The sequence below is a fragment of the Sarcophilus harrisii genome, chromosome 6 (genome assembly GCF_902635505.1).
Source record: "Sarcophilus harrisii chromosome 6, mSarHar1.11, whole genome shotgun sequence".
NCBI lineage: Eukaryota > Metazoa > Chordata > Mammalia > Dasyuromorphia > Dasyuridae > Sarcophilus > Sarcophilus harrisii.
Window position 1 is genome coordinate 67,330,152 of NC_045431.1, and position 26,236 is coordinate 67,356,387.

At 36.2% G+C, this 26,236-nt stretch overlaps 1 protein-coding gene across 3 annotated transcripts in view; it reads right to left on the reverse strand.

The window, feature by feature from the left end:
• Nucleotides 1-26,236, reverse strand: part of INPP4B (inositol polyphosphate-4-phosphatase type II B) — a 767,278-nt gene that overhangs the window by 424,900 nt on the left and 316,142 nt on the right. For all 3 annotated transcript variants that reach the window (XM_031943193.1, XM_031943195.1, XM_031943194.1), the window contains exons 5-6: nt 15,463-15,581; nt 13,101-13,217 (exon numbers count right to left, since the gene is read on the reverse strand). In XM_031943193.1, the coding sequence (XP_031799053.1) occupies nt 13,101-13,217; nt 15,463-15,581 (236 nt within the window). The remainder of the gene's footprint in view (nt 1-13,100; nt 13,218-15,462; nt 15,582-26,236) is intronic.

Here is a 26,236-nt window from a genome sequence, read left to right on the forward strand (position 1 = left end):
TTTAGTATTATCTTCTTTAAGGTGTTTTTGTGCAGCTGTTTCCCCCATACTCAGGAAAGACTGTCAGAAGCATCAGAAGAGTAATGGAAGATGAAAGTAAAGATACATTCTAGTAGTCCTCACACATCTCTGCTCTTTTGAAAAGTTAATGCAAACCCCACAGACACGTTAGCTTTTATTATGAGTCACGTGTCTCAACATGCAACTCCAAAATCCAAGCCATAATTTTGGCCCTTGCAAGGAAAAGACATTTGTTGTTAAGCTCAATGGTTCCATTTTACTTCTGTCCTCATATTCTTAGAGTATACATAGCCCAGTGCCTGATATGTAACTGCTTCATTAATATTTGTTGATAGATTGTTGTGAGGATGATAAAAATTGAGATAGTTACAGTTCAACACCCCAATAGGGAAAAAAAAAAAACAAAAACAAAACCATGATCAACCTGATTATGTGTGATTCTACCTTAGAAAAAGCCCCTGGAATCACATGAGTATGGCTAGAGCCTGATATAAGACTTGTGGAAGCTATCAGATAAGGGGCAGGGGAAATGCTTTAACACAATATGAGCTTCTATTTCCTGCACCTGGCTCTTACCATGTTCTGTACCAAGAAAGTTAAAAGTTTTCCTCCTTATTTTCTTCTAAATGATCTAAGAAGGGTGCCTTACTATTGTTGTTGTTGTTATTATTATAATTATTATACCTTTTCTCCACTCATTATCCTGAGGGAAAGGGTTGGGTCTCACTTATCTGTGCACTTCCCTCATCACTTAAGACAGTATCTCACAAGCTTACACCAAACAGATCAATGATAAATGGCCCTTGTGTTTGTGGAACAGCACTCCTACATTTTGGTATCTTTTCCCTGGAATGCTTTGTCTTTTGTTCCTTTGCAACATAGGAATTTGAGGTGAAAAATAATGAATGTCAATATTTATTTAATGGGCATAATTTATGTCATTTGCATCTTCTATACTTAACACATTGTAGACATAGAACAAATGTGCCCAAGGGAAAATCTAATGGGAAAAGCAAAGGAAAAGAGCCTGAAAGATGTGGCTGTTTTTGAGATCTTGTATTAATAAATAAGGACAACTGCTAATCATGAAGAGAAGAACACATCTGAGAGTTCTCTAGGGTATTTTCCTTCTGTTTTTGTATTTAAAACGGAACCTAGGTCTAAGAGTTTAAAACAGGCTCATATGGCCCATGTGTATATCGGTATTAAATAGTTTTTATGTGTCTACCTATGTTGTGGAATGATGAGATGTTCTTTAAAATCTGAACAGTGGGAATGGGGAAAAAAATCTATAGCTTTTGTTATCTATTCTCACTTCTGGTTCCCAAACCTTTTTTGTTCATTTCTAGGTCAGCTCTTTGAACTCTTCAAACTGGTCATAACTTTACTTGCAGGATTGTTCTTTGGTGTATATTATAGAGCTTTGGCAAAATATCTTCCCTTATGTAGAAGAGGCTCCTTTCATGAAAATACCAGAAATATCACCAAGCAAGTAAAAGCTTTATATACATATACACATATATAAATTGAAGAAAACCCTAACTTCTGAGTTTCCTTTTGTTCCTGACTGTGCAGCTTATATAAACTTTCAGTAATTAAAAGCCAGCTCCTGCCCTAAGCAATATATATGTAATATATATATTTCATCTTCAAATATTTCTTTTCATGGAGCAAGACAGGGGAAAGAAAGAGCCTTGCAAAATGAGAATATCTTTGTGGTGGTGTTAGACACTGCCAAACTCTCAATAATTGAATCACTTATATAAATGTCCTTCCCTATATAAAATATTTTGAAAGCAAATGTTTAAAAGAATCATAGAGGGGTTTTTCCAACAGAGTGAGCTAGACAGATCTTTTTTGACCTTGGACTTAGGAAGTCTTAATTGTCTTGCCAGGAGGTGAGATTATACATGGAATCCAGTGTTATTGACACATATGCTACAGCTGGCATCTTTGTTACTCTGCTACCAAAAAGAATGTCTGGCATATTTTTGGCATTCCAACTTAAATTCCAAAATATGTATGAAAATAGGGTCTCCTGCCACATGTTTTCATTTCACTTTTTAAAACAAGAGGATTGTTTATACTTTAATTTGTTGTTGGAAAACCATTCTTTCTCACATTCAGAAAGCTAAAATCAGGCTAGTGGGGCTCAAAAAAGGCCCATAAATGTAATTTTCAAATAACATATAAACTTCATAAAAAGAGAAACAATCATGACTATTTCTTCCCCCAAAAAATACCATTGTAATACACTAAACATGCATAATCTACTCTCCCCATCCATTAAAATTAATCTTCATGTTTTCAACTAGCTTTGTGTTTTTCCAAAGTCATCAAGTAAAGGCCAATGTATTTTTTTTTAATTATGCAGACAAGACTCTCAGAAAAGTGATATTAGGAACAGCTGCAACCTCAGCATTTAATCCAGACTCCAAATTGCCCCCATAGTAGAGATAGTTTGAGTTAATGCTACAAAAATCCAAGTTAACATAACTAAGAGAGATCTAAGAAGGTGGTGTTTTGTGACGTGGAGGCAGATGTCACTGGGCATTCACCCACTGTCTCAGTACAAACTCTTGGCTTTGCCTGAGAAGTTTAAAAATAATTTTCTCTGGAATCTCAGAGCCAGATGGAACTTGGTTGCAATCATTATTCCATTCAAGTGGCTCCAAGAAAGCCCTAACTCTTGAGTTTCCTTTAGTTCCTGACTGTGCAGCTTATATAAACTTTCAGTAATTAAGAGCCAGCTCCTGCCCTAGGCAAACTCATTTTTTAAATCACTAGCTTCTATACTACTATATTCAGGAGAAATTGATAGCAGAGAGCGCTACATCTCAGATATGTAAGGCAAAGATGGAAAATGGAACCACCAGGAGATATATGGAAACTTCCCTCCACCCAGAGGAGGAAGAAAGGGGAAAATTGTACAATATTAATAATAATAACTAAAAAGCCCAACAACACATTTTTACAGCATTTACTATTCCAGGCATTGTACTAAGTGCTTTATAATTATTATCTCATTTGATCTTCATAATAATCCAGGGAGATAAGTACAATTATTATTCCTAAATGCAACTTGCTCAGAGTCACAAAGCTACTAAGTGTCAAGATTTGAGTTCAGTTGTTCCTTAATCTAGTCTCAGTTATTCTCTATTCACCATTTCAAATCCATGTCTAGCCTAATTCTAATCAGGTATCATTCTCATCAAAGAAACTATTCAAGAAAGCTAGCTACCTGCATTTACACTAATGCCAAATACCCAGTGGAGAGTATAGAATCAAAACTAAAACTGGAAGTATTCCAATATTTTAGGCTCTATTCTTGTCTGTGTGGCACAAACTATATGGAACAATAGTATCAAAAAAAAAAAAAAAAATCTAAGGGATAATGGGAAAATACATTCGAGTTAGGGGGGAAAAAACATCTGTGGTCGTAAAGTCTTGACTTCACAAATAGCTCCCAAATGTCACTTAGAATATTATGTCCATATATTGGATTACATGCCATCTAGAGAAGGAGGGGGAGGAAATGGGGGGGGGGGGGGGAAGAATTGAAACACAGGGTTTTTCAAGGGTCAATGTTGGAAAAAATATCCTTGCATATGTTTTGAAAATAAAAAAAAAAAAAAACTTCAAATAAAAAAAGAATGTTATGTCCAGTTAAATAAATTGTTACCACCCCCAACCGAAAAGCCATTTTGGACTCCAATTATCCAGTTTCATTGTCTGTACCAATCATATTCATCAAAGGTAAAGCAAAAATTGCAAATCCCTAATTAGTTTTCTGCTTGGTAGGCACTGTCATAGAGACTTTAAAATATTAAAAAAAAATAGTTGTTCCGTGATCATCAGCTAAAAAGGATCATTTAATCCAACAATTAAACCAGCATTTATTAAATAACAGCCATATGTCTTATGTGATGTATTAAGGAATATATACATTGAAGGCAGTTTATATATGTTTATCAATGTGCATGCTATCCATTCCCCCAGCCTTGTAAAATATAAGCTATTTAGCAGCAGAAACTGCTGTTTTTATCTTTTGATCCCTGCATTGATAACAGATTCCCCTAATTCAATGGGGAATTCCCTACTCTGTTGAGATCACAGGTCCAGTACCTAACCCTAAAGCTTTTCTTCATAAATTACTTCATCTTTATCTTTGCATCTCTAACTTGGTGCCTGGTTTGATAAATGCTTACTGCTCCATATCTACCCCCATACACACCATACCTAACCCCTTCTACATCTTTATCCATTTTCCTACTCCATGTGGAAGAGGTAGCCCTTCTTACTAAAGCTAATCCATTCTATGTTTATTTTTTATCCCATTTTGTCTTGTCATTTCAGGGAGTTTATCCCTTCAATTATTCTCATCCTTTCTGTTTACTTCTTGCTTCATCTCCCAATATCCTCAAATATGCTTGGATTTGTACTACTTTAGTACTAGTACTAAAGTACTAAATTATAAATTATATATATATATATATTATAAATAAAGTACTAAATTCTCCTAGATTCAAAACTCTTCATTTAATCATCATTTCTTCTCAAATTACTGTTCCCTTTCTCCTCTTCTTCAAGCTAAACTTTTTATACTCATGACTCTCTCACTATTTAATCTCTCCAAAACTTCAGTCCCACATCATCCACTTATCTGCTAAATATCTCCCTCTACATATCCTACTGATATCTTGACTTGAATAAAACAGGGATAATTTTATCTCCAAATCTGCCAACTCCACCCTCACCAATATATAAACAAATATCCCCTTTCTTCACATTTCCTTATGCTTATTGAGTGAATCATCATCCTATCAATTACTCAAGTTTATGACTTTGGAATTACCCTGGATAATTCCCTTCCTCCCACTCCCAAACCAATTAGTTGCCCTTTCTCTTTACTGCCATCTGCACATTTCATCCTTTCCCTCCTCTTCCCTCAAAAGGCTGGAAAAATAAAATTAAATAAAGAGTCTTCCTATTTCCAATAGTTCTCTTCTCCAATTGTGGTAAAGCAGAAAGAGCAATGGATTTCTGAAGACCTCTGTTCAAGATCTAGCTTTTCCATTTACTTTCTATCTGTCCTTGGGCTATTCAAATAACCTCTTGACTTTTATTCTTTTATCTGTCAAACAAAGGGAACTTACATTAGATGTTCTAAGATCCTTTTGAGCCCTACATTTATGATCTTATGATCTATCTCCCCCAAACCTGCCAAAATAATTTTCCTAAAGTAACACTCTTATCATCTCATTCCTCAGTTCAAAAATCTTCAGTGTCCTCACTAGAATAAAACACACATTTTTCAGCCTGACATTTAGGGCCTTTTACCATCAAACTCTCACAGGTTAATTTCCTATTATTCTTCACATCATCAAGTTCCAGCCAGTTGGATTTCCAGCCATTCCCTTTGTGCATTTGTACATGCCATACCCCATACCTGAAATCTGATTCCTCCCTTCTGCCTCTCATTATCCTTTCTTTCATTTAAGTCTCAGTTCATGTGCTAGACCCTCATGAAAACTTCTCTGCTCTTCTGCTCCAAGTTAATACTGTTTTCTCTGACTTTTTATTGACCTTACAAGCATTTATTTGAAAATTCACTCAGTAGAATGAAATCTTTGAGGGCAGGGGTAGTAGCATGGCATTTTGCTGTTTCTATCCCCTCCCCACTGCCTAGTTCACATAAAACACATGCATAATAAAGGATTCTTGAATTGAATTCAAATGCAAAGTTCCAATAAAGGAACTGAGGGAGTTACAGAACTCAACAAATATTTATCAAGGACCTACTATGTGCTGAAAACCATGTTATACACCAAAGAAAATGCAAAGTTTACATAATATTTAGTCTTGCAGTAATCCTTTGGACACAATTACAAGTTACTGGAATATGCAATATTATCTAATACCTGGGCTAAAGAGAAGAAAACAAAGTGGGATTTGAAGTCTCCCAATAATATTTGTATGTTAGAGAGAGAATAGGTAAGGCTTCTTGGAGGAAGTGACATTTGACTTGGGATTTTAAATATAGATAGGATCACAATAGGCAAAGAGGGAGCAAGGCTGAGAGAAAAGCATGCACAAAGCCAAAAAGAATCAAACCCAGTATTCATCGAGGGCCAGAGTATGTGTCCTAGCCAGTATGACAGGAGCAAAGAATTCCTGGAAAGAGAAAAAGGGGAAAAAATAATCTATGACAAAACTGGCCATTTGTAGTTAAATAGTTCTTGAGGAGTTCTGATACAGGAGGAAACTTAATTCAGTCTTGGGAACTGCTAGAGATTTTTGAGCAGAATTGGGGCAAGACCAGCTCTAAACAAAGGAAAGATTATTCTGGGAACTGTTTGAAAGTTGTATTGGAGGGGAGACAGAGAAGCAAAAAGGCTGCTTCAGAGGCTACTGATGTAGAACGGAGGCCTGTGCTAATGAGGACTTGTACTAGGAGTTATGAAAGTGGGACTGGAGAGGAAAGAAAGAGATGAAAAATGCTGTGGAGGCAGAAACAAAAAATAGGCAATTGGGAAGCAAAGGTCTTGGAATCTAAGGATTGTGTTAATATGTCCCTCACATTATTTCCCTACAAATATAGAACATTTCTCTTGTATTTAGGATTTTTAATAATCTCAAGTTTGATCCATTTGCCAGGTAATGGGGTTGTAAAATCCTGGATCACTCATACCTCATCAGAAAGCTGTCCAATTTGAAATGTTCTTATGCTACTTTTCTGGTTGAAAATAAAACCTAAGTTCTAACCACAAAGGAATTGGCCTCAAATTTAGTGAGCTCATGAGAAGGTCCCTTTGCCCATATTTCACAGGGATATTAAAGTCACTGAATTGGTTTATGCCAACAATACACGTTGTGCCAAAAGGAAACAAACATTTAAAAAGCCTCCATCAATTTATTCTCAGAATGCTTTTTTTTTTTAAAAAAGGTACAATTTTAGGACTTGTCCTAAGAATGTTGCAAAGTAACACAGGCAATTGGCTGACACTTAATTTAGGCAAAATGTCCATTGGACATAGAACTTGCTCCAACTCTTTAAATATTTAGAAATCTGTGATGAATTGATACCATTCTTTCTATCATCTCTATTCCTGAAGGAAAAGTCTTGGGAATATGAAAAAGAAACTGAAATTTCACTCTATAGATAAACTATTTGGTGTTTTTACCTTATACTTACTATCAATGATATCTTTAGAAGGTTGGGGGCTCTCAATTGTAAAGAGCCAAAAAAGAATGGTAACAAGGAAAGATATTCTATGCCCTCTTAATTTCCTTCTCTTCCAATGTGTTTTATTCAGCTTTTGAATAAAAACTCATCCATGTTGCAAGACATTCACCCATCATTATTCATACCTCTTGTGATAAAATATAAATCTGGCACTACTATGTATCTGTTTATGAAAATTAGGAATTGGGCCATTTGTTTTATATGTTGACCTCAGGAGAGTCACTCTATCCTAAATTTTCTCATCTGTACAACTAAGTTGTTGGGCAAGACAATTTTTAGTAGTCCTCTTGGCTCCAAATAAACACAATCATATAAAGTCAGTGAGATCTTATTAGTCATGAAGCCCAATATCCTCAATTTAGAAATCTAGACACTGAGTAGAAAAGATTTAACCCAAATTATCTAATTCCAAATCATCTCTCTTTTCATGGTACTAACCAGAAAAAATTCCTACGGACAAACAACAGTTGCTGAAAGCATAAGAAAGGATACACACAACGAGGCAACGAAAGAGGTCTTTAGAGCTAAGGTTCTCAGGTGTGTTAGGACCAAAAATTGCAAAGCAGAGGCTGGAAAATTTAGGTTAGTGGTTAGAGGAAATGCCTTTTCAGTTTTCAACTATCACTATTGATTGAGGCATAAAACCAAATTTAAGTTGCTATGGAAGCTTATGCCATAGTTGTACAAGTATTAGTTTAATCACAAGTAGGTACGTAGGTAGATAGGAAGGAAGGAAGGAAGGAAGGAAGGAAGGAAGGAAGGAAGGAAGGAAGGAAGGAAGGAGGAAGGGAGGAAGGAAAGAGGAAGGAAGGAAGGAAAGAGGAAGGAAGAGAGAGAGGGAGAGAAAGAAGGGAAGGAGGGAGGGAAGAAAGAAGGGAGGGAGGAAGGATGGAGGGAAGGAAGGAGAAAAGGAGGGAGAGAGGGAAGGAGAAAAGGAGGGAGAGAGTGAAGAATGAAGGGAGGAAGAGAGGAAGGAAGGGAGGGAAGGATAGAGGAAAGAAAAGTATTTTGATAAAAGTAAGGACCATAACAATGGATTCTAAGAACATACTTAATATTTTGTAATGTTTCACAGTTCTTAAGTGGAATTCCCCCACCTTGGCAAAGAAGGAAGGAGGTCAATTTTCTCTTATCTCTGGCCAAGACAAGCTTCAAATTTAACTGATTTCTGTGGAGTAAAAAGTAGCATGATGAAATTCACAGAACAGCAATCCTGAAAGCTGGTAAATCTGGGATCCATGTTCCATTTCTTGACACATGCCGACTATGTGGCCTTCCATAAGTAGTCTTTAACCCCTCAATGCCATAGGCAATTCTCCAGACACTAAGTTGCAGAGGTGGTGCAGAATTGACTCAGTGGAAGGTATTTCTACATCTGGAAACTCCTTATTCAAATGACAATCATAGATCTAGTTTCTAACTGAAGTTCTAACTTTTTTCCTGCAAATAACAACTAAAGATCTATGTTTCTTAAACTTTTTCCACATGTGATACATTTTCCCCAGGAAATTTTTACATGACCCTGAGTATATAGATATATAAAATAGGTATACAAATCAAACTTTTATTGATGATAAATCATAATTTTATGACTTTTACATTCAGTTATGTGATCCCACATGGGATTGTGACCTGCAGTTTAAGAAGCTTTGATCTATAGTACTTTAAAGAAAATGGCTGTTCTCCCTCCCTTCCAATCAGTACCATGTTTTGAGGAAATAGAAATTCTGTAGGTCCAAGAAAAATACATTAGCTCCGGGAACTAAGTCATAGCCATTTACCTAGATAGCAAAGCTATTTTTCCTTGATGAAGCAAAGGAAAGAACAGCTCTCAGAAGCATCCCACTGAAGCATTCCATGATGTTCAGAATTAATCATGGCACATTTCTTTATTCATTACAATGAATTATTGGACAGCTAGGTGGGGCAGTGGATAAACACCAGGCTTGGAGTCATAAAGACCTGAGTTCAAATCTGATCCCAGTGCAATCCTGACCAACTCATTTAACTCCAGTTAAATGCTCCAATTTCCTCATCTGTAAAATGAACTGGAGAAGGAATCACTTCAATGTCTTGCCAAAAAAAAAAAAAAAAAAAAAAAAAAACTCTAAATAGGATTACAAAGTATCAGATGTGACTGAAACAACTAAACAACAATAACAATGAGTTGATACACAAATACCTAATATATGATAGCTAATAATACTTTTCCACAAACATATTTTTCTCTAAAATGAAGCATAAGTCAAATCTAGCATCTCAAGATCTCAAGGAGGTTTGTGTTCAAAGGATAGCATGTTTAAGTAGCATGTAAGCAAATCGAGTTTCTAACAACTCTTTCATCATTAACATTAATTGCCCAATGTTTTGAATAGAAGGCTCTGCCTTAATTAGGGTCTCAGAATAAATGACAAATATTTGTTATGCTTTCTTTTAATTATTTGCATTTTATGAGTATGCTTGAATCTTACAAATCTTTTATTTCCCAGCAGCTAGTCAATTTTTATAATGGTGTAACCACTCGGATAAGCAAAAAAGCCTTGACAGCAGACCAATCATTAGTTTTCATAATAGAGGTCTGCATAAAGTCTAATTAATGAATTAGCTAATTGTTTTTTTTCCCCTGGCATATGCATTAGCATGGACGCATTTAGGAGAGGAGATAAAAAAATCACTTGTACAAATTCATATCTTCCCCATGTTAAAGACAAAAACAATTTAGGAAATGACACAAGTGATACCTATGACTTTCACCCCATAGTCAGTGTCTGTTGTATCTTACCCATGTCTCCCTTGAAAGCCATTACCCACAAATATGACTATTAAGGAGATGTTCCCTGACAACTACCTTTGCGAGTACCATAGCACAGTTCTTGAAAACCCAGAATAGAAAGCATAAGTCCTTGACATTGTCAAATGGATCAACATCAGAAATCTCTGAACTTAAATCTGAAATCTTTTATACATATTGCCTCTTTCCTTTAGAATATGACTTCTCTGACACTAGAAACCATCTTATTTTTCTATTTGAAACACCAATTTTTAACACAGTATAAGCACTTAACTGAGTTTTTTTTTTCACTCATTCATTCTCAATCACTATGCCTTTCTACTAATACTTGAAATAAAGATTTCTTCTTTTTTTTTTTTTTCCTGCTATGCCATCTAATGCAGACACAAGGCAAATCAACACTATTTTTATTTTGGGAAGGAAGAGACAAAGAGAGAAATAGAAAAGAAGGGAGAAAGAAAGAAGAGAGGAGAAGGAAAGATGGGAAGAAAGAGAAACATAGAAGGGGGAAGAGAAGGAGAAAGACAGAAAGGGTAGGCAGGAAGGCAAAAGTACATAAATTTACAAATTCTTTTTAGTTGTCAGGCTTAAATCAACTTCACCATCCCTCATCCCATAGCAATCAATTTCTTTCATTTCAGGTAAAGAAAATATAAGCAAAACGCAAAGTAATAATTAAAAAAAAACAGCTTTGGATTTTTTTCCCAATGATTTGTCTTATCTGCCTTTGGTTACAAAGACTACTATTCTTCTTGGGTATTTATTCCCTTGATGTGAAAATCCACGCTCTTTCAATGAATCTCAGAATTAAGATAACTTCTTTATTGTTAAAAAAAAAAATCCCTTTTTTAAATTATCTCTTGGTCCCAATCCTTTCAGAATTAATAGAGGCAAAGATGTCAGAACCAAAAGAGATCTCAAGCATCCCATAGTCCAAATCAAACATTTTTACAAATGAAGAAATCAAGGCATTGAAAAGCACACTGAATTTGGAAATCCAAACTTCAACTGAAATCTGACTTTTTCACTTGCTTCCTAGATATCTGTGGCCTCTTGGCCTTCTTGAATTGAAGCTTCTGCATGTATAAAATGAAGCTATTTTCCTCTATGATTTCTAAAGTCCTTTCTAGTGCCTATGATAGCTGGTTTAGTCATTTTCTTAATGTCAGCTAGTTAGTGAATATCTGAACCAGCACCAGAACACATGTACCCTGGAGCTCCCAGTTCAGAGATTTTTTTTTCTTTACCATACTGTATTTTTTTTCAATATTTTACAAAATTGGTAGGGAGCAAGATAGAGGTATGACTCAGAGGTATAAATGGGAAGATGGAAAAGATGACATTTCTACTGTCTGCCTGGGTTAAGTTCTACCATGTTCCCTGGGAGCTCAGTTCATGTTTCATCCCAAAGGTAGACCTCTGCAAGAAGATCATGTTATCTTTTCAAGCACTTAGATCGCTTCCATGATATGGCCAAATTACCTATCCATTTTAATTCAACAAATATTTAGAAAAGGTGGACAACTAGCAGAGCACTGTGCTTATCCTATATGGCTCTTTGGATTCTGGTCTGTGTGCCTTCTGAGGAGCCAAAGAATTAAATAAATAAGCCTGTCTGTGGCAATGCTTCTAGACTAAGGGAGAATGATGCCTTCTTCTTTGCTTTCTACTAAAGCAGCTTTCTGAAAATAATTCCCTATTCCTTTATTTGTAGGACAGCCCAAAAAAATAATAGGGCCAACATTTTAGGCCATATAGGAGCAATGTCCGAGATCCTGGTTGACCAGTGTATATATAAAAAGTGATCCAATAATAATAAATAGCATTTATAGAGTGATTGATAAAATACAGTGAAATGATCAGAGATTCCGGATTAAAGCCAGGTTCAAATCCCATCTCTGACACCAGTCAAATGGCCTTGTACAAGTCACATGAGTTTCTCTCAGACTCATCTGCAGAAGGATCTTTTGGGTGAAAGTAGTCTCCCTACCCCAACTTGCCAAGGAGCTCTCTACACCTTAGAAATCCCAGACATTTTTCTGAGACTTATAAGAGGAGGAAACTGAAACCCAGCAAGGTAATCTGGCTTGATGTATAGAGTGATGTACTCAGAATCACAAATCCTAGATTCAGATCCTCTCTGACATATACTAGCTATGCATCCCTGAATAAATTAGTTAACTTTCTTGGCCCTCAGTTTCCTCCATTATAAAGTGAACATAATTATTGTACTTAGTTTAAAGTATTATTTGTAAAGATCCAACGAGATAATTTATGTATTGCTGAATAATGAGCTGCTGTGACACTTACCACAACTTTTTAAAATAGCCAGTGAAAATATCACTAACCCTATTTTACCAATAATGAAACTTAAGAGAAATTACTTTTCCAAAATTAACAGCTAATAAGTAAGTATACATGGACTTAGCCTCTAGAATTACATATTGAGGAACTACCTGCTTTGATCATGACTAAGGCTGGCCCTGTAAAGGCCTTGATGTAAATCACAAGATGAAAGTTGACAGTTTCCATTTTTCTGCTCTCTTTCACTTGGAAGCTAATAAAAGTGCCAGTATTGAGGGAGCTTCGGGTTTTGGTATGGAACTGAGTCAAATGAAATACGAGGGACATTCATGGTCTTCAGAGTCAAAGACTTCACTATTCCACTGGTTTTCAATGTGAACAGCATTATCTCATTAGTAACATGTTTTGGAAAGGATTGCTTGAAGTCAATCTATTCCATATGTTCCCTGCCCACCAATTAAAGAGAAGCACAAAAGATTAACCCCCTCAGTCTGTGGAGACTTCATATGTAATCCACTCAAGAGTAACAAAGTAAATCCAGGAAAAGGTTCCCACATTCGTTGTCTACCAATCAAGGACCTTCATCTGCTCTGTACAAGGTGAAATAAACATCACAAAGTGACATCCTGCCAAAACTATAGCAACGGGGTAAAGAGTCTGTTAAGAAAGAAGAATCAAGGGTTTAGAACAAACTTCGCTCCTTCTTTTTGTAAATAAAACTGAAAGTCAAGTACTTACCGTGTCATGGAACTTATCCTTAACATCATAGACCGTTAGTTTGATATTGGTCTCCTCATAGATAGGGTATTCAGGTGGAAACGTCACACCAGTCAAAAACAGTGGGTTCCTTGTCCCCTGCATAACAAGCAGATAGCCTGGACTCAGTTAGGTAATAGCTGCCGGCAGCTCAGCATGCAATAACAGATGACAGGACACCAAGAATGTTTAGGGCCTCATTGCCCTCTCCCCATCCCCCCAGGAAATACTTAACATACAAGAAAAAAGAGACCTTGTTGGTCAAATGACACTTGACAGTGGTCTAATACACAGCACACAAAAAGTTGATCATACCCGAGAAAAGAGGTGTTTCTGGGATGGAGAGGAAGCGACTTGGTAATAAATGCTCTCACTTGGCCCTGTCATCATTTATCAGACCTGCTCATGCTGTGCCATGATAAACAATTTATTTTCTCTGTCTGGCAGAGTCCTTCCTGAGGGCTAGCTGTCATTCTGCTCTGGGTGCATGTAAGTAGAGTGGACATGACTTGTGCAAATAACTTAAGATGGTAGCTGATTAAAGCAAAACAAAACAAAACCTAAAAAAAAAAAAAAAGAACATTGCTCTCCTAACAAACCACTTTATGACTTGTAGTACAAGCTTAGCCATTTGTTTTATTTTTATCAGTGACTCACTTGTGACCATCAGGCTTTGAAAAAGAGTCCATTTGTTTTTGCACATTCAGCTCTGCTTTTTGACCAGCCTGACTTGGAACTAATAGAAGAAACCTTAAAAATGATGGAAAATATGGTGGATTTTCTCCCATTAAAATATTAGTGCCCAGTGTATAATATAAGATATTTTAAAAGTCCCTAAGTCATTTTTAAGATGTTGACAGGCAACATCAAATTATTGTTGGTGTGATTATTACTCTGAATGAATGCCATGGTTAAGATTTGATGCTATTCTGCAAACTGGGGGTTTTCAAGTTACATACATAAACATAGCCATTTCAGCTAGCCAAAGTGTTCTGCCCAGAAATTAGCATTGAAATATGTCACGATATTTACTTCTAATTTTACTGGTAAGGTCTTTAAAGATAGAACTCTAAAGAGGCACAGGAAATGACTTGAAACTTATTTTTCCATCTAAAACAACCTATTTTGCTATTTTTGTAAAGGTTTCTTTGGATGACTAAGCCTTTGTAGTGAATTCCCTCAACAACAGAGTTAAATCAGAATTCTCTCAGCTGCCAGAACCCAAAGTTTCCACAGGGCAGACTTTGCACTGTGTATAGAATATGGGTCAGGGCTATTAGAGAAAATGGGTCTAACTCAGTCTGAATCACTTGTTCCTGAACCACATTAAGCCAGGGAGTCTATCCTGAACCATTCTGTTAAGAGACCAGTAACCAAAGGATGGCTTCTGGTTCAAATTATGACAAAATAGTTTGGAGTCAAATTTTGAAAAAGCAGATTTGCAAAAGTGAAGAGGAAACTTTCTTCTTCCCTTAGGCAGAATGATTAAGTCACAGCCTTGCTGTCATTAACTTTGAAAACCAACCAACCAGGATAGTAAACATAGAAAGCAATATTTCCTCCTTTAATTTGAACTAAAATAATAATTACTTCCCAAAGTTTGGTTGCTTCATATAAAAGCTATCCTAACTATAAAGTGCTCTGTTTCAAACAAAATTATAGTGGAAGACCCCAAAAAGTAAGAGCACCTTCTTCCCTAGTGAAGTCACAATCTAATTTATCAATGTCAATGTATATTTCATTATTTGAAACAGACGTAGACTATTCTCCAACCCTCTCTGTTTGCTCTCCAAACAATAACAAACATCACTTTCACAAAGACTGAGAATAAAAGGTACAGGTAACCGGGCAAGGAACACAGAACTTTTGGCTTTGGTAAAAGTAGAGGAGGGGAAAAAAAGAAAAGAAGAAAAAAAAAAAAAGTAGAGGGAAAGAGGGGGAAGGGCAAGGATTAATGGAAGAGTGATCAAAAATATTTGTAAAATAAATGATTTTTTAAAAGCCAAGCGTTTCTACTATTTTAAGCCACGATCCACGTTCTGGTACTTCATGTGAAAATTCTCTGTCTATATTATTGAAAACATGCCAGAGTACGAGCGGTAACTTTACTCTAGGGCTCCAAAGACAGCCTTTCCATGAAAGGCAAGTTTCATTTCCGAATGTTTACCTTGCGCTGGAGCCAATGAGCACCTAATATGCTCAGGTATGCCCGGCTGAATGCTAAACCTGCTTGGGTAGCTAAAAGTTAAGGCCGGGGGTAATTCAGCTCAGCTGATGGCTGAAACTCTCAGGACAAAGCACGTGGTCCCCAGTGAGGGACCGCAGAAACGGGCAGCTTGCTCACCTCAACAGTCTCGGTGCTGGAGTATCTTGTCACACTCTGCTCCGCTGGATGGATCACTGAGATCTGGACCAGCGTGTTCAACTTGCAATCCCGGGCAGGAGCCACCAGGTCCTTGCATGCTGGGCAGGGCGCATGGGAGAAAAAGAGCAAAGAAAAACAAAACTCAGTCCACGTTCTCAGGGAAAACTCTGCCCCGGGATGAAGGCAGACTTCACTATGGCTCTGGCTGAAAATCTCCAGAGGCTCCAGCCGACTTTGCAGAGGAAGTCCCTTGGAAGTACCTTACAGAAATAGGAAGTCACATGCTGCCGAGCTGAATTGAGATCTCATTTCCACTAACCACATTTGCAGCTCATGCAAGTCTTGGCTGCCTGGGGAGAAACAGCTCTGATGTGTGACTCTACACATGCTCTGTGTTGGTGGATAACTTCACAGCTTCTCCTTCAGTTTTAGCTAATTAACCATGAAATCCCATGCTTTGCTTCTTACTCAGCCATCCCTTTGAAAAAACTGGGAAGCTTTGCACTAGATTAGAGTCATTTTCAAGTCCCTAAAATTCTGACATGGATACAGTGGAACCTATGTTGTGACAAGACACAATTGACTTATTGGAGTCTTAACCACCAAATAGGAGAAATGGAGATCTATCGCTTCCCCTCAGGGACTTGCAGCTGACAAGAAAACATAGATAGCTCTGTCTTGGGTACCCCAGTGGAGAAAGTGGAATGGGAGGTATAGGAAAAGGAAGGCTACAGAACAAGATGACTTTTTTGATCAGTCCTAGCTCTAAAATACAGGATTCTTTGATTTAAGTTTGGACTTTCTTAACTTTGTTTTAGTGGGGGGAAAGACTAGTTCAATATAAGCTCCTTAAAGGAAGGATTTTTTTGTTTTGTTTCTCTCCTATCTAGAAATATTTCCCTTCCAGATCCAAACAAGTCTTGAGATAGGAAGCTTAAAGGATACAGATTATTATTTTCTGAATAGGTAACCCAAATAGCTAACATTCTCCACTGACAAAATTTGTATTATATATAATGTCATGCATGGGTCTATTTGCTTCTGTCATATCTTCTCCCTCATTTTCAGAAAAAAATAAGAAAAAAGATGTTTTTCGCCATTTATTTTCCTATCTTCCCATTGATGTTTATTTTTTTTCCTTTCCTTTTCCCTTTGAAACAGTAGCTACACTGTTAGAAAATTTTTCTCCTAACAGAATAGTCTGTCCTTGTCAAGGCAAGGTTAAGTTTAGGAATCCTTGTTCATAGTTAGAATGGGGAGGAAGAAGAAAATAAGAGGATTCAGGTCCTATTCCTCTTGTTCCACCAAGCTACTTTTAATTCTCTCTTTACCTTGGTCCCATTAGCTTTGTGTGCTAGCCACACAAGGATGTTTTAGTATTGCTAGAAGACTATGTCCAGATGTCCAGGGATAGAAGCCAGAAAAGAACTTGTATTCTGATTCATATTCATTCATGTTCTCTGTCTCTGTCTCTCTCTGTCTCTGTCTGTCTGTCTGTCTTTCTCTCTCTCTCTCTCTCTCTCTCTCTCTCTCTCTCTCTCTGTATCTCTGTGTCTCTGTCTCTCTCTCTCTCTCTCCCCCTCCTTCCTTCCCTCCCTTCATCCTTCTCTATCTCTTCCCCCTCATTTCCTCTTCCCTTTTCCCCATCTCTCCCTCTATATGCATGTGTAGGTATATATTTGATGCTATGAGATTACATGAGCAGGAAGCTGGACATACAAAATCTTCCCAATCCCTCAATATGCACTGACCAGCTATGATACTGAGGAGCTATGATCTTCAAGGACCTGTTCCAGGTATAACAAAAACAAAACAGAAAAAAAATTCTTCTTTTAAGGCACTTATATTCAGCTAGACTTTTTAAAAAATAAAGTTAAGAAAATCGAAACTTAAAATCAAAGAATTCTGTCTTAAAACTAAAAGGGATCATAAATGTCATCTAGTCCATACTTTTCATTTTACAGATGAATAAACTGAGGCCCAAGAGTTGAAGCAATTCAAGTGGCACAGAGAAATGATAAAAGTTGACAAATCTAGATTTTTTGATATCGCAAAATCAGTGCTATATCTATTGTATTATCCTACCTTTCCAAGAACAGCAAATCCTCCCTCTTATCTTTATCCATTTTTCACAGAACATATACTATTTCACTTAGTAAAATTTCCACTAAAAGTAGAAAATAATTTTTAGGAAAAAATTCTATATGTAATTTTATATAAGAAAAGTTTTATTTTATATTATACAGAAAGGAAAATGATCACCTAACTTTCCTGGCAATTTAACTAAACTATTATCACATAATTCTTGATGGGTCACTGTCCTTTGATCTATAGAAGTGAAAATATTTAAGTTTGAAAGGAAGTGACAAGAACCAAAATTAGAAATTGAAAGAGCAAGAGAGCAAGAGAGTTAGCCTTTCTCTCTAGGCTATAAAACATTATGGAGATCTAGAGATATGACTCTGGGGAGAATAAGATTGAGCAGAATATAGTGTTTATCTCAGACTTTGATGTAACAGCCAAGGATGAAGTGACTTCCAAAAATCAACTTCACAAGTACAAGATGAGAAAGGCATGTCTAGACAGGACTTTATCTGAAAATGATCTGGGGATTTTAATGGATTGAAAGCTCTATATTAATCAACAATGTGAAATCAAAGCCAAGAAAGTTAATGTAATCATGGCCTGAATGGAGAAGGCTAGCATCAAGAAATAAAGACTGTACTCTATCCTAGTCAGAACCTATCTAGAGTCCTGTGTTACCTTCTGGCCATCAACTTTGAGTCTGGACATATCCAGGAGGTAATCATGGTGATGAAGGTTTTGAATTCATGTTTCAGAAAGATGGGTTGAAGAAAGTGATAATGACTTGCCTATGGAAGATTTCAAGAAGCTTTGACAATTGTCCTATATTTAAAGGAATCTCACTAGAAAAGAAAAAAAAAAAAACATTCTATTAGTTTTATCGAACCCCTCCAAAGAGTAGAAGAGTGAGCCTTGAGTGGAAGTTGCAAAGTGGCAAACTTGCACATCATGTAAGGAAAAATGTTCCAGTTAATAAAGCTACCCCAAAGTAGAATGGGTTAACTCTGGAGAGTTTCAAGTAAAGACTAGATGAGAATCTGTTAGTTATGTTATAGAGAGATATTCTTGTTCAGGTTGTGTTGGACTTTATAGACTCTAAGATTCCTTCCACATCTGAAATTCGGTGATTCTAGAATAAGTTGGAAGTAGTGTTTCATCCAACAAAAAATGTAATAGTGTATCTAATAACCACCAAAATCCTTCCCAGCTTTTTTATCATAAATCCTTCTTCAAGTTACGTATACCTACTAAGAGAAAGAAAGTTGTTAGTCCTTTGTTCTCAAAGAGGCCCGTGACATCAGAGAAGCGATGCTGTAACATGCAAGTGAATTGGATTTAAATAAGGAAGGGATGCACAAAGTCACCAGCCTCACTTGCTCCTCTGGAGCCAACTGGGTCCAGTGGCCAGATATAGATCAGGATGATTAGAGATGATTCTGGATTCAATGGAAGACTTTGGCCTTTTTAACTGACTTTTTAAAAAACAGATCTCAGTTTGACTGAGGCAACCATCCATTCAATGATTAAAGCTAGGTAAGAAAAAAAAAGTTAAGCCTATGTTGTAGAATCCTCTGGAAATAATGTGCCCACATGTTCTCTTCTTCTCTTCCTCTACTTCAAAAAACTACTTGCTCTATTCCAAAATAACAGCTCCCTTCCTAAGGCCACCAGAGAGTTCCTTTAATGTCTGGTTCAAGAAAACTCTAATATTTTGGAAATGCTAAAATGATTGGCCATGTATGCTGAAGCATTCTCAAATCTCTGCAAGTCATTTGTCTTCTAAGTTTGTTCCTCATTACATAAATGATTCTGCTCACTATACTCTGCATCAGTTCATATGACTCTCCTTGAGTTTCTCTAAAATTATTGCATGATTCCAGAGAACCAATGATGAAAAATATCATTCCTTACCTGACAAAAGGGTAATTGGTGCAAGATAAATAATTAAAGTTTTGGTTGTAAGCAATATGGAAATTTGTTTTACTTACTTATACACATCTGTTACATGGGTTTTGTTCTTTCAGTGGTTTGGGGTGGGAGGGAGGAGACTTAAATGTTTGTTAATTGAAAACAAATATTATTTTAAATTTTTTCAATGAATCCTGAAGTGAGAAGTCAACAACAAGAACAATATCACAGGAGGGAGAAACTCTACCTCATAAAGATAGCAACAATTCAAGATGTATAAAGCATTTCCCTTACATCTCCATGAAGTAGGCAGTACAAAAACACAACATGTTCCTAGTGACTGTCAGAGTCCAGATGAAGGCCTTCTATCTCCTAGACTAGATTTCTTGCTACAATAGTCATAGGTATGCGTTCAAGACTGTTTTGATCATTTCCTTTGACAAAATAAAAGTGTTACTTCCCACTCTTGGCTTCCTACTCATAACTAACTTTTCTTCTACTGATAGTACTGCCTTTTGATTTTGTGAGTGATACTCCTGCCTTTGTTGCCATCTGGTTGGGCTTTTGCTGTGTGTAACTGAGTCTTTTCACTTTGGACTACCATGACACCATTATATAACATGAACTACATCAGTTCTTATTTCACATAATGTTAATATGTAGGAAGGAGTGGGGAGGATGGTTCTTTTCCAGAAGGAAACAGTCAAATTTTATCAGGAAGACAGACGGGAAGACTCCTTTGTTGTCTTGAAAATGGAGTCAACTTCTACTCACTGGAAATATAGTATATATGCCTAATGCAAGTCAAAATAGAAATATAAAACTCATGTTATGCAAATTGACTGACTTAAGCAAAGAATCTATAGAAAAGGTATTCAGTCTTGGGCTGTATTTCATGGTCAAATATCTATCACTCATAACAACTCTTGTTTAAAACTATTTAGTTGAAAACTTTGAAAAATAAAATCTCAGAAATAGGAAAAATCTTAGAAGTTATATAGTCCAAGTTCTACCTGAAGTATGAATCCTTTTTCAACATTTTCATGACAAAGAGTCATTAGCCTTTACTTAAATACCTCTGGTAGAGAGGAACTCACTATGTCATGAAGGACCTATTCATTTATGAACAGTATAATTTTTTTGGAAAGTCTTCCTTATGTTGAACTGAAATTGATTTCCTTGAAACTTTAATCCATAATTCCTTAGTTATTTCCCCTTGAACCAAACAGAATAAGCCTAACCCATTTCTATGCAATAATACCTCAAATATTTGAGACGTGTGAACATATTCTTAGTAAGATTTTTCTTAGAAATGCTGAAACCTTCTGGCACTATGTCTGCCAATAATTATATCCAGCTTAGCATGTCCTAATATTCTGCATTGCATTGTTCCCTAATTGGTTCATATGTATGTTATTTGGACTCCCTAATAGTCTCTTTTAATAGAGTTCATTCATATTTGTTATGGACAAATAATGTATTTCACTGGTTGAACTAAAAGTAAATTATGAGGTTACAATTGTTTAGCGGCACAAATGAGATCTAAAAGCAACAATTTTGCTTAAGATGATCCATGACAAAACCCCTACCATATTTTAGAAGACCTTTATTTAATCTTCTTTTCATATACAGACACAGAGCAACAACTCCTCTGGATCCACTACAGCCACCATTTCAAATATTTGGTGTAACTGTGTGCCTCAATGTGATTTCAGCAAAGCCTAAACATTTGTGGGAACAGTCAAGAAGAAATATTAAATTATGAGAGAGCCTACTTCAACAACAATACTATATGATGACCAGTTCTGATGGATCAGGCCATCCTCAGCAACGAGATCAACCAAATCATTTCTAATGGAGCAGTAACGAACTGAACTAGCTATGCCCAGAAAAAGAACTCTGGGAGATGACTAAAAACCATTACATTGAATTCCCAATCCCTATATTTATGCACACCTGCATTTTTGATTTCCTTCACAAGCTAATTGTACAATATTTCAGAGTCTGATTCTTTTTCTACAGCAAAATAACGTTTTGGTCGGGTATACTTATTGTGTATCTAATTTATATTTTAATATATTTAACATCTACTGGTCATCCTGCCATCTAGGGGAGGGGATGGGGGGGGTAAGAGGTGAAAAATTGGAACAAGAGGTTTGGCAATTGTTAATGCTGTAAAGTTACCCATGTTTATATCCTGTAAATAAAAGGCTATTAAATTAAAAAATAAATAAATAAATAAATTATGAGAGAGCCTACCAATCCTAAACAAAGGTCTTAGAAAGTATATGTGGCTTCAATAATTCATATGAAAGGTTCAGCAAAAACAAGTGACTTGTAGATTGCATGCATCTTTATGAGACTTCAAAAGGAGTCTAGGGAGTTAAGCTGGATGAATTATAAATTATCATCACAACTCAAGGAAGAATCCCTCCATTAGGGAATCAGCAACCAGGAAAGATTACTGAACAGGAGAGGTTAGACATATCCTATTATAGACTGCTGGGTGACCCACTGGATTAAGTGACAGGTCTGGAATCCCAAAGATGAATCTTTCTGAGCTCAAATCTGGCTTCAGACACAGCTATGTAATGCTGAGCAAGTCACTTAACCCCTGTTTGCCTCAGTTTCCTCATCTGTAAAATGAGCTGGAGAGGGAAATGGCAAACCCCTCTAGTATCTTTACCAAGAAAACACAAAAAGGATCATAAAGAGTTGGACATCGCTAAAAAAGAACAACACTACAGACTTGGAGGTCACAAATCTCATAGCTAAGGTTTTAAGGGGATCAAAGAGTTGTATCTACCAATTCTAGATTGATTTAGCTATAAAAACATACAAGCACTCCATCCAAAAGAGCCAGCTGAAGATAGTTCAGTAACATTGATGACAGTGAAACCCTGCATCTGCCTATCAAAGAGCAATGCCAGGTGTGGATGGATCAGAGATACTACGTCCACTTATTTTGTTCATCTAGTAGAAATACTCAGTCTTGCAGAGTGTCATCCCAGTTAAGCATAAGAATGATTCCATATATGACAGTAATCTTTAAGGGAATGCCCCAGAGAAATAAGATATCGAAGTCCTATGGTTCAAAAGTTGTAATTTCCTTGGTCATGGGTATTTCTTACTTGTATACCTTATTATCATTTCTGTATTTTAAATACACTCCCATACCCAGATTCTACATGTACTTGTGGGAGAACATGTCCTAGGGATGAAATACTCTGTATCTACTGTGTAATTTGAATAAATGCCTTTGCTTTAAAAAAAAAAAATCTCAGTCTATTGTCTGATTACTGAAAGTACACTGATGAGGCGTTGTCAACTTCTATTAAGAAGAAGTTAGTCACTTATGGGGTTTCCCCATGAATGTTAAAAGTAACAACAGCTATCCCTCATAACACCTGATCTTCCAGAGCCAGTGAGATTAGAGAAATGAGCCCAGAAAGAGTTTTATGTTGGCAAACCCATTTTTCCTTTCATTATGCATAAAAGAAATAATTCTAAACTTGGAAGTTAAGAGAAAATTTGGTACAAATGCCATTTTTGGTACTTAAAACTAAATGATAAACATACGTGGAATATTTTGTACAGATTGAACATAGCATAAGTGAAATGCTTAACAAACCTTAAAACACTGTATAAATAGCAATCCTTCATGTTGTTCTATGTTATCCAGGTTTTTATTTGACTCAATCTTCAAGCAGACCAGCTATTTTCACATAGGTACTAGTTCAAGTCAAAAATAAGATTTCACTATTTCCAAAAACTAGCTAGGAATGGAACAATAGTTTGAGACCTAGCTAAAGCAGAACACAGGTGATGGAACCAATTAATTTTCCAGAGTAGGAAGATGCTCATTCAGATTCATTGGATGCACATGTATTTGTTGAAATTATAATATCTGGAAGTACAGATAATTGCAGCACAGTTTTGAATAAAAAATGTATTTTCATTTTTTTGGAGACATTCACTTTAGTCTTTTTGTTTGAAAAGCATCAGGTGTTTCTAGAATGTGCCAGGTAGCCTCAAAGGATGGTATAAAATTTTCATAAAAGCAAGAAATGAATGGAAACAGAATTTAATTTAGGAATAAAACCACTCTCACATGCACAAAATCTCTCTCTTTAGGTCTTCTTCTCTTTATATCCTTCTCTGACATTTTCACATTTCCCATTTAACTACCTATTTCCATTTCTACTCTCATTACTTAATGGGGAGGAAGGATGAAAGTAACAGAAATATTATATATGTGGAATTCCAAGTAGATCATTTTGGTTAGTATGTAGAAAATATGAGTAAATAATATGAAATTAGTCTGGAAAAGACGCATCTGCACCAAGTACCCTGGAATTGGACAAGAAAGCAGGCAAATAAATTAAACTCTCTGTTAAGATTAGTCATTGATAATCAAATATGATGCTTTGTATGAAACCAACTCTATCTTCCTATAATAACCATCACTACCCCCACAACAGTCCAAAGGTATGTAACACTTCAATATGTTGATATGTTTTCTTCACAATGACTTTGTTGGTTTGACATAATGCAAGTATTATGTTCCCATTTTACACGTGAGGAAATTAAACAACAGAGATGTTAAGTGGCTTATCCAAGGCTACATTGTTATAAAAATCAATGTTGAGAAATTTTGACCATGAGTTATTTTAACTTATCCAAATATTTTAACTATGAGCCTCTCCATTGTAAACTACCAGTTTGTAATCTTTTTGATCTCAGGAACTCTGTACAATCTTTAAAAACTTATTGAGGACTCCAAAGAATTTTTGTTTATAAAGGTTATATATATCGACATTCATCATATTAAAAATTAAAATGAATAGATTCTTAAACATTTATTTTAATTCATTTTAAAATAACAAATATCTCTCAGCATAAATGCCATGTCTCATAAAATAACTATTTTTTCCACAAAAAATTAGTGAAAAAGCTGACATTGTTACCTATAATTTTGTAAATCATTTTTGATGTATCTAGAGTCTCATTTCTATTTCAATATTATTGATCCTTTTGAATAATTTGTTTGGGTAGAATTATTTGAAGATCAAACCTCACAAATAGGTAGTTGGAAAAAGGAAGCAGATAATACTTCAACCTCATGAAAATAGTTTTGATCTTGCAGAATCCCCAAGAGGGTCTTAGAGACCCCCCAAAATCCATAGATAACACTTTAAAAACCATTACCCAATACTACATCTGATTCCCATGGATTTTCATCAATCCAACTTCTTATAGAAATGGCATTTATATATTGTTATGGTTTTCGAAATGCCTTATAAATTATACCTGATTGAGACTTCACAACAACCTATAATAAAATATCATTTTTATCTCCACTGTGTAGATAGAAAAACTGACAGTTAGAGGGGTTAAGTGACTTGTCGCTTGCTTCCTACACAAATTTAGCCAAATTTCTGAGCATCATCTTTCCTTTCCCTAAAAGGAGGGGGTAGAATTAACTGGCCTTTAAGCTTCTTTCTAGCTCCGAAGCTACTATTATCTTGGCAAGATACTAATTGCAGTTCATTCTCTTTTCATATACACAGAAAGCAAACAGAGAGCTTTATCTGGAACGTATCTGCCCATATGAGGCATTACAGTTAGCAGACACTCTAAGCAGGGATGTCACAGGAAAACTAGTGTGCATTTACTTAGGAGGATGGCCAAGTCACAAAGAGGCACTCTGTTCAACTGTTCAAATGTCCTTGACTGGAGAGAGGGAGGCAGCAAAAGCTCCATCCCCATCTTGCAAGTCCAATTTCATCAAATCCCATTGCACCATCTGACAAAGGTCCCCTTTCTTGCACTGACTTCTGTGCTACAGTTGGGACACAAAGGAGTCTGCTGCCCTTGGCACGCTTCTGCTTCTCACCAGAACGCACTCATTTTCCTTTCCCAAGCCATGAAGCCAAGCAAATTGAAAACTTTCCTCCAACTGCCTAAGGGCGAAGACATTAAGGATATAAAAGCTAGAGACTGGTGATTTCCTGGAACACCAAACTGGTTTCACCAACACTTAGCTTTAGGGGAATAAATTCCGTCCCCTTCAATGGGGTCATTCTTATCCCACTTCTGCCAACAGAACTAGAATTTTTCTAAGAGCTACGAATGTAATAGGCTAGGAGATGATATTTTATGAACCCCCTCCACATTCTTAATATTCTGTTGAGTGCCTCGTGCGTGCTGCAGAAATAAATATATTAAAGCTGATAATAAAACCTACCATTCTTCCTTCCCTGCACTCAAGAAGATTAGATGCTGGTAATCAGCTGAGAAGCCAATTTGGGCTATGTTTAAGGTCCATAAATTATTAGATCCCATTACTTGGTTTCATTGTTATCATTCTATACCTGTGATTACATTTAGATTAAATCAACTTACATCATATACTCAAAAGTATCTGCAGCACTGTAACAGCGTGATTGCCCTGCTAGATAATTTAATTGGAGGTACAACATACTCCTCTGTTTTCAATTTCTCCTACCTTCTTGCTTTCCATTCATTCTATTTATTACCTTGAGTTCTAAGCACTGTCGAATAACCATAAAGCTGCTATACATAGTATTTTAGGAAGCTATCTCAAAGGCTATCATTTCAGGGTCGGATGACAATTTTCTGACTGATATTAAGTGGAATTCAACATTACCTGATTTTATCTGTCTAAAATAATGCTTTCCATTCATCTATTAGGTTTCAGATACCTCTTGCTAAAGTGAACAGTCAAGCTACACAGGTC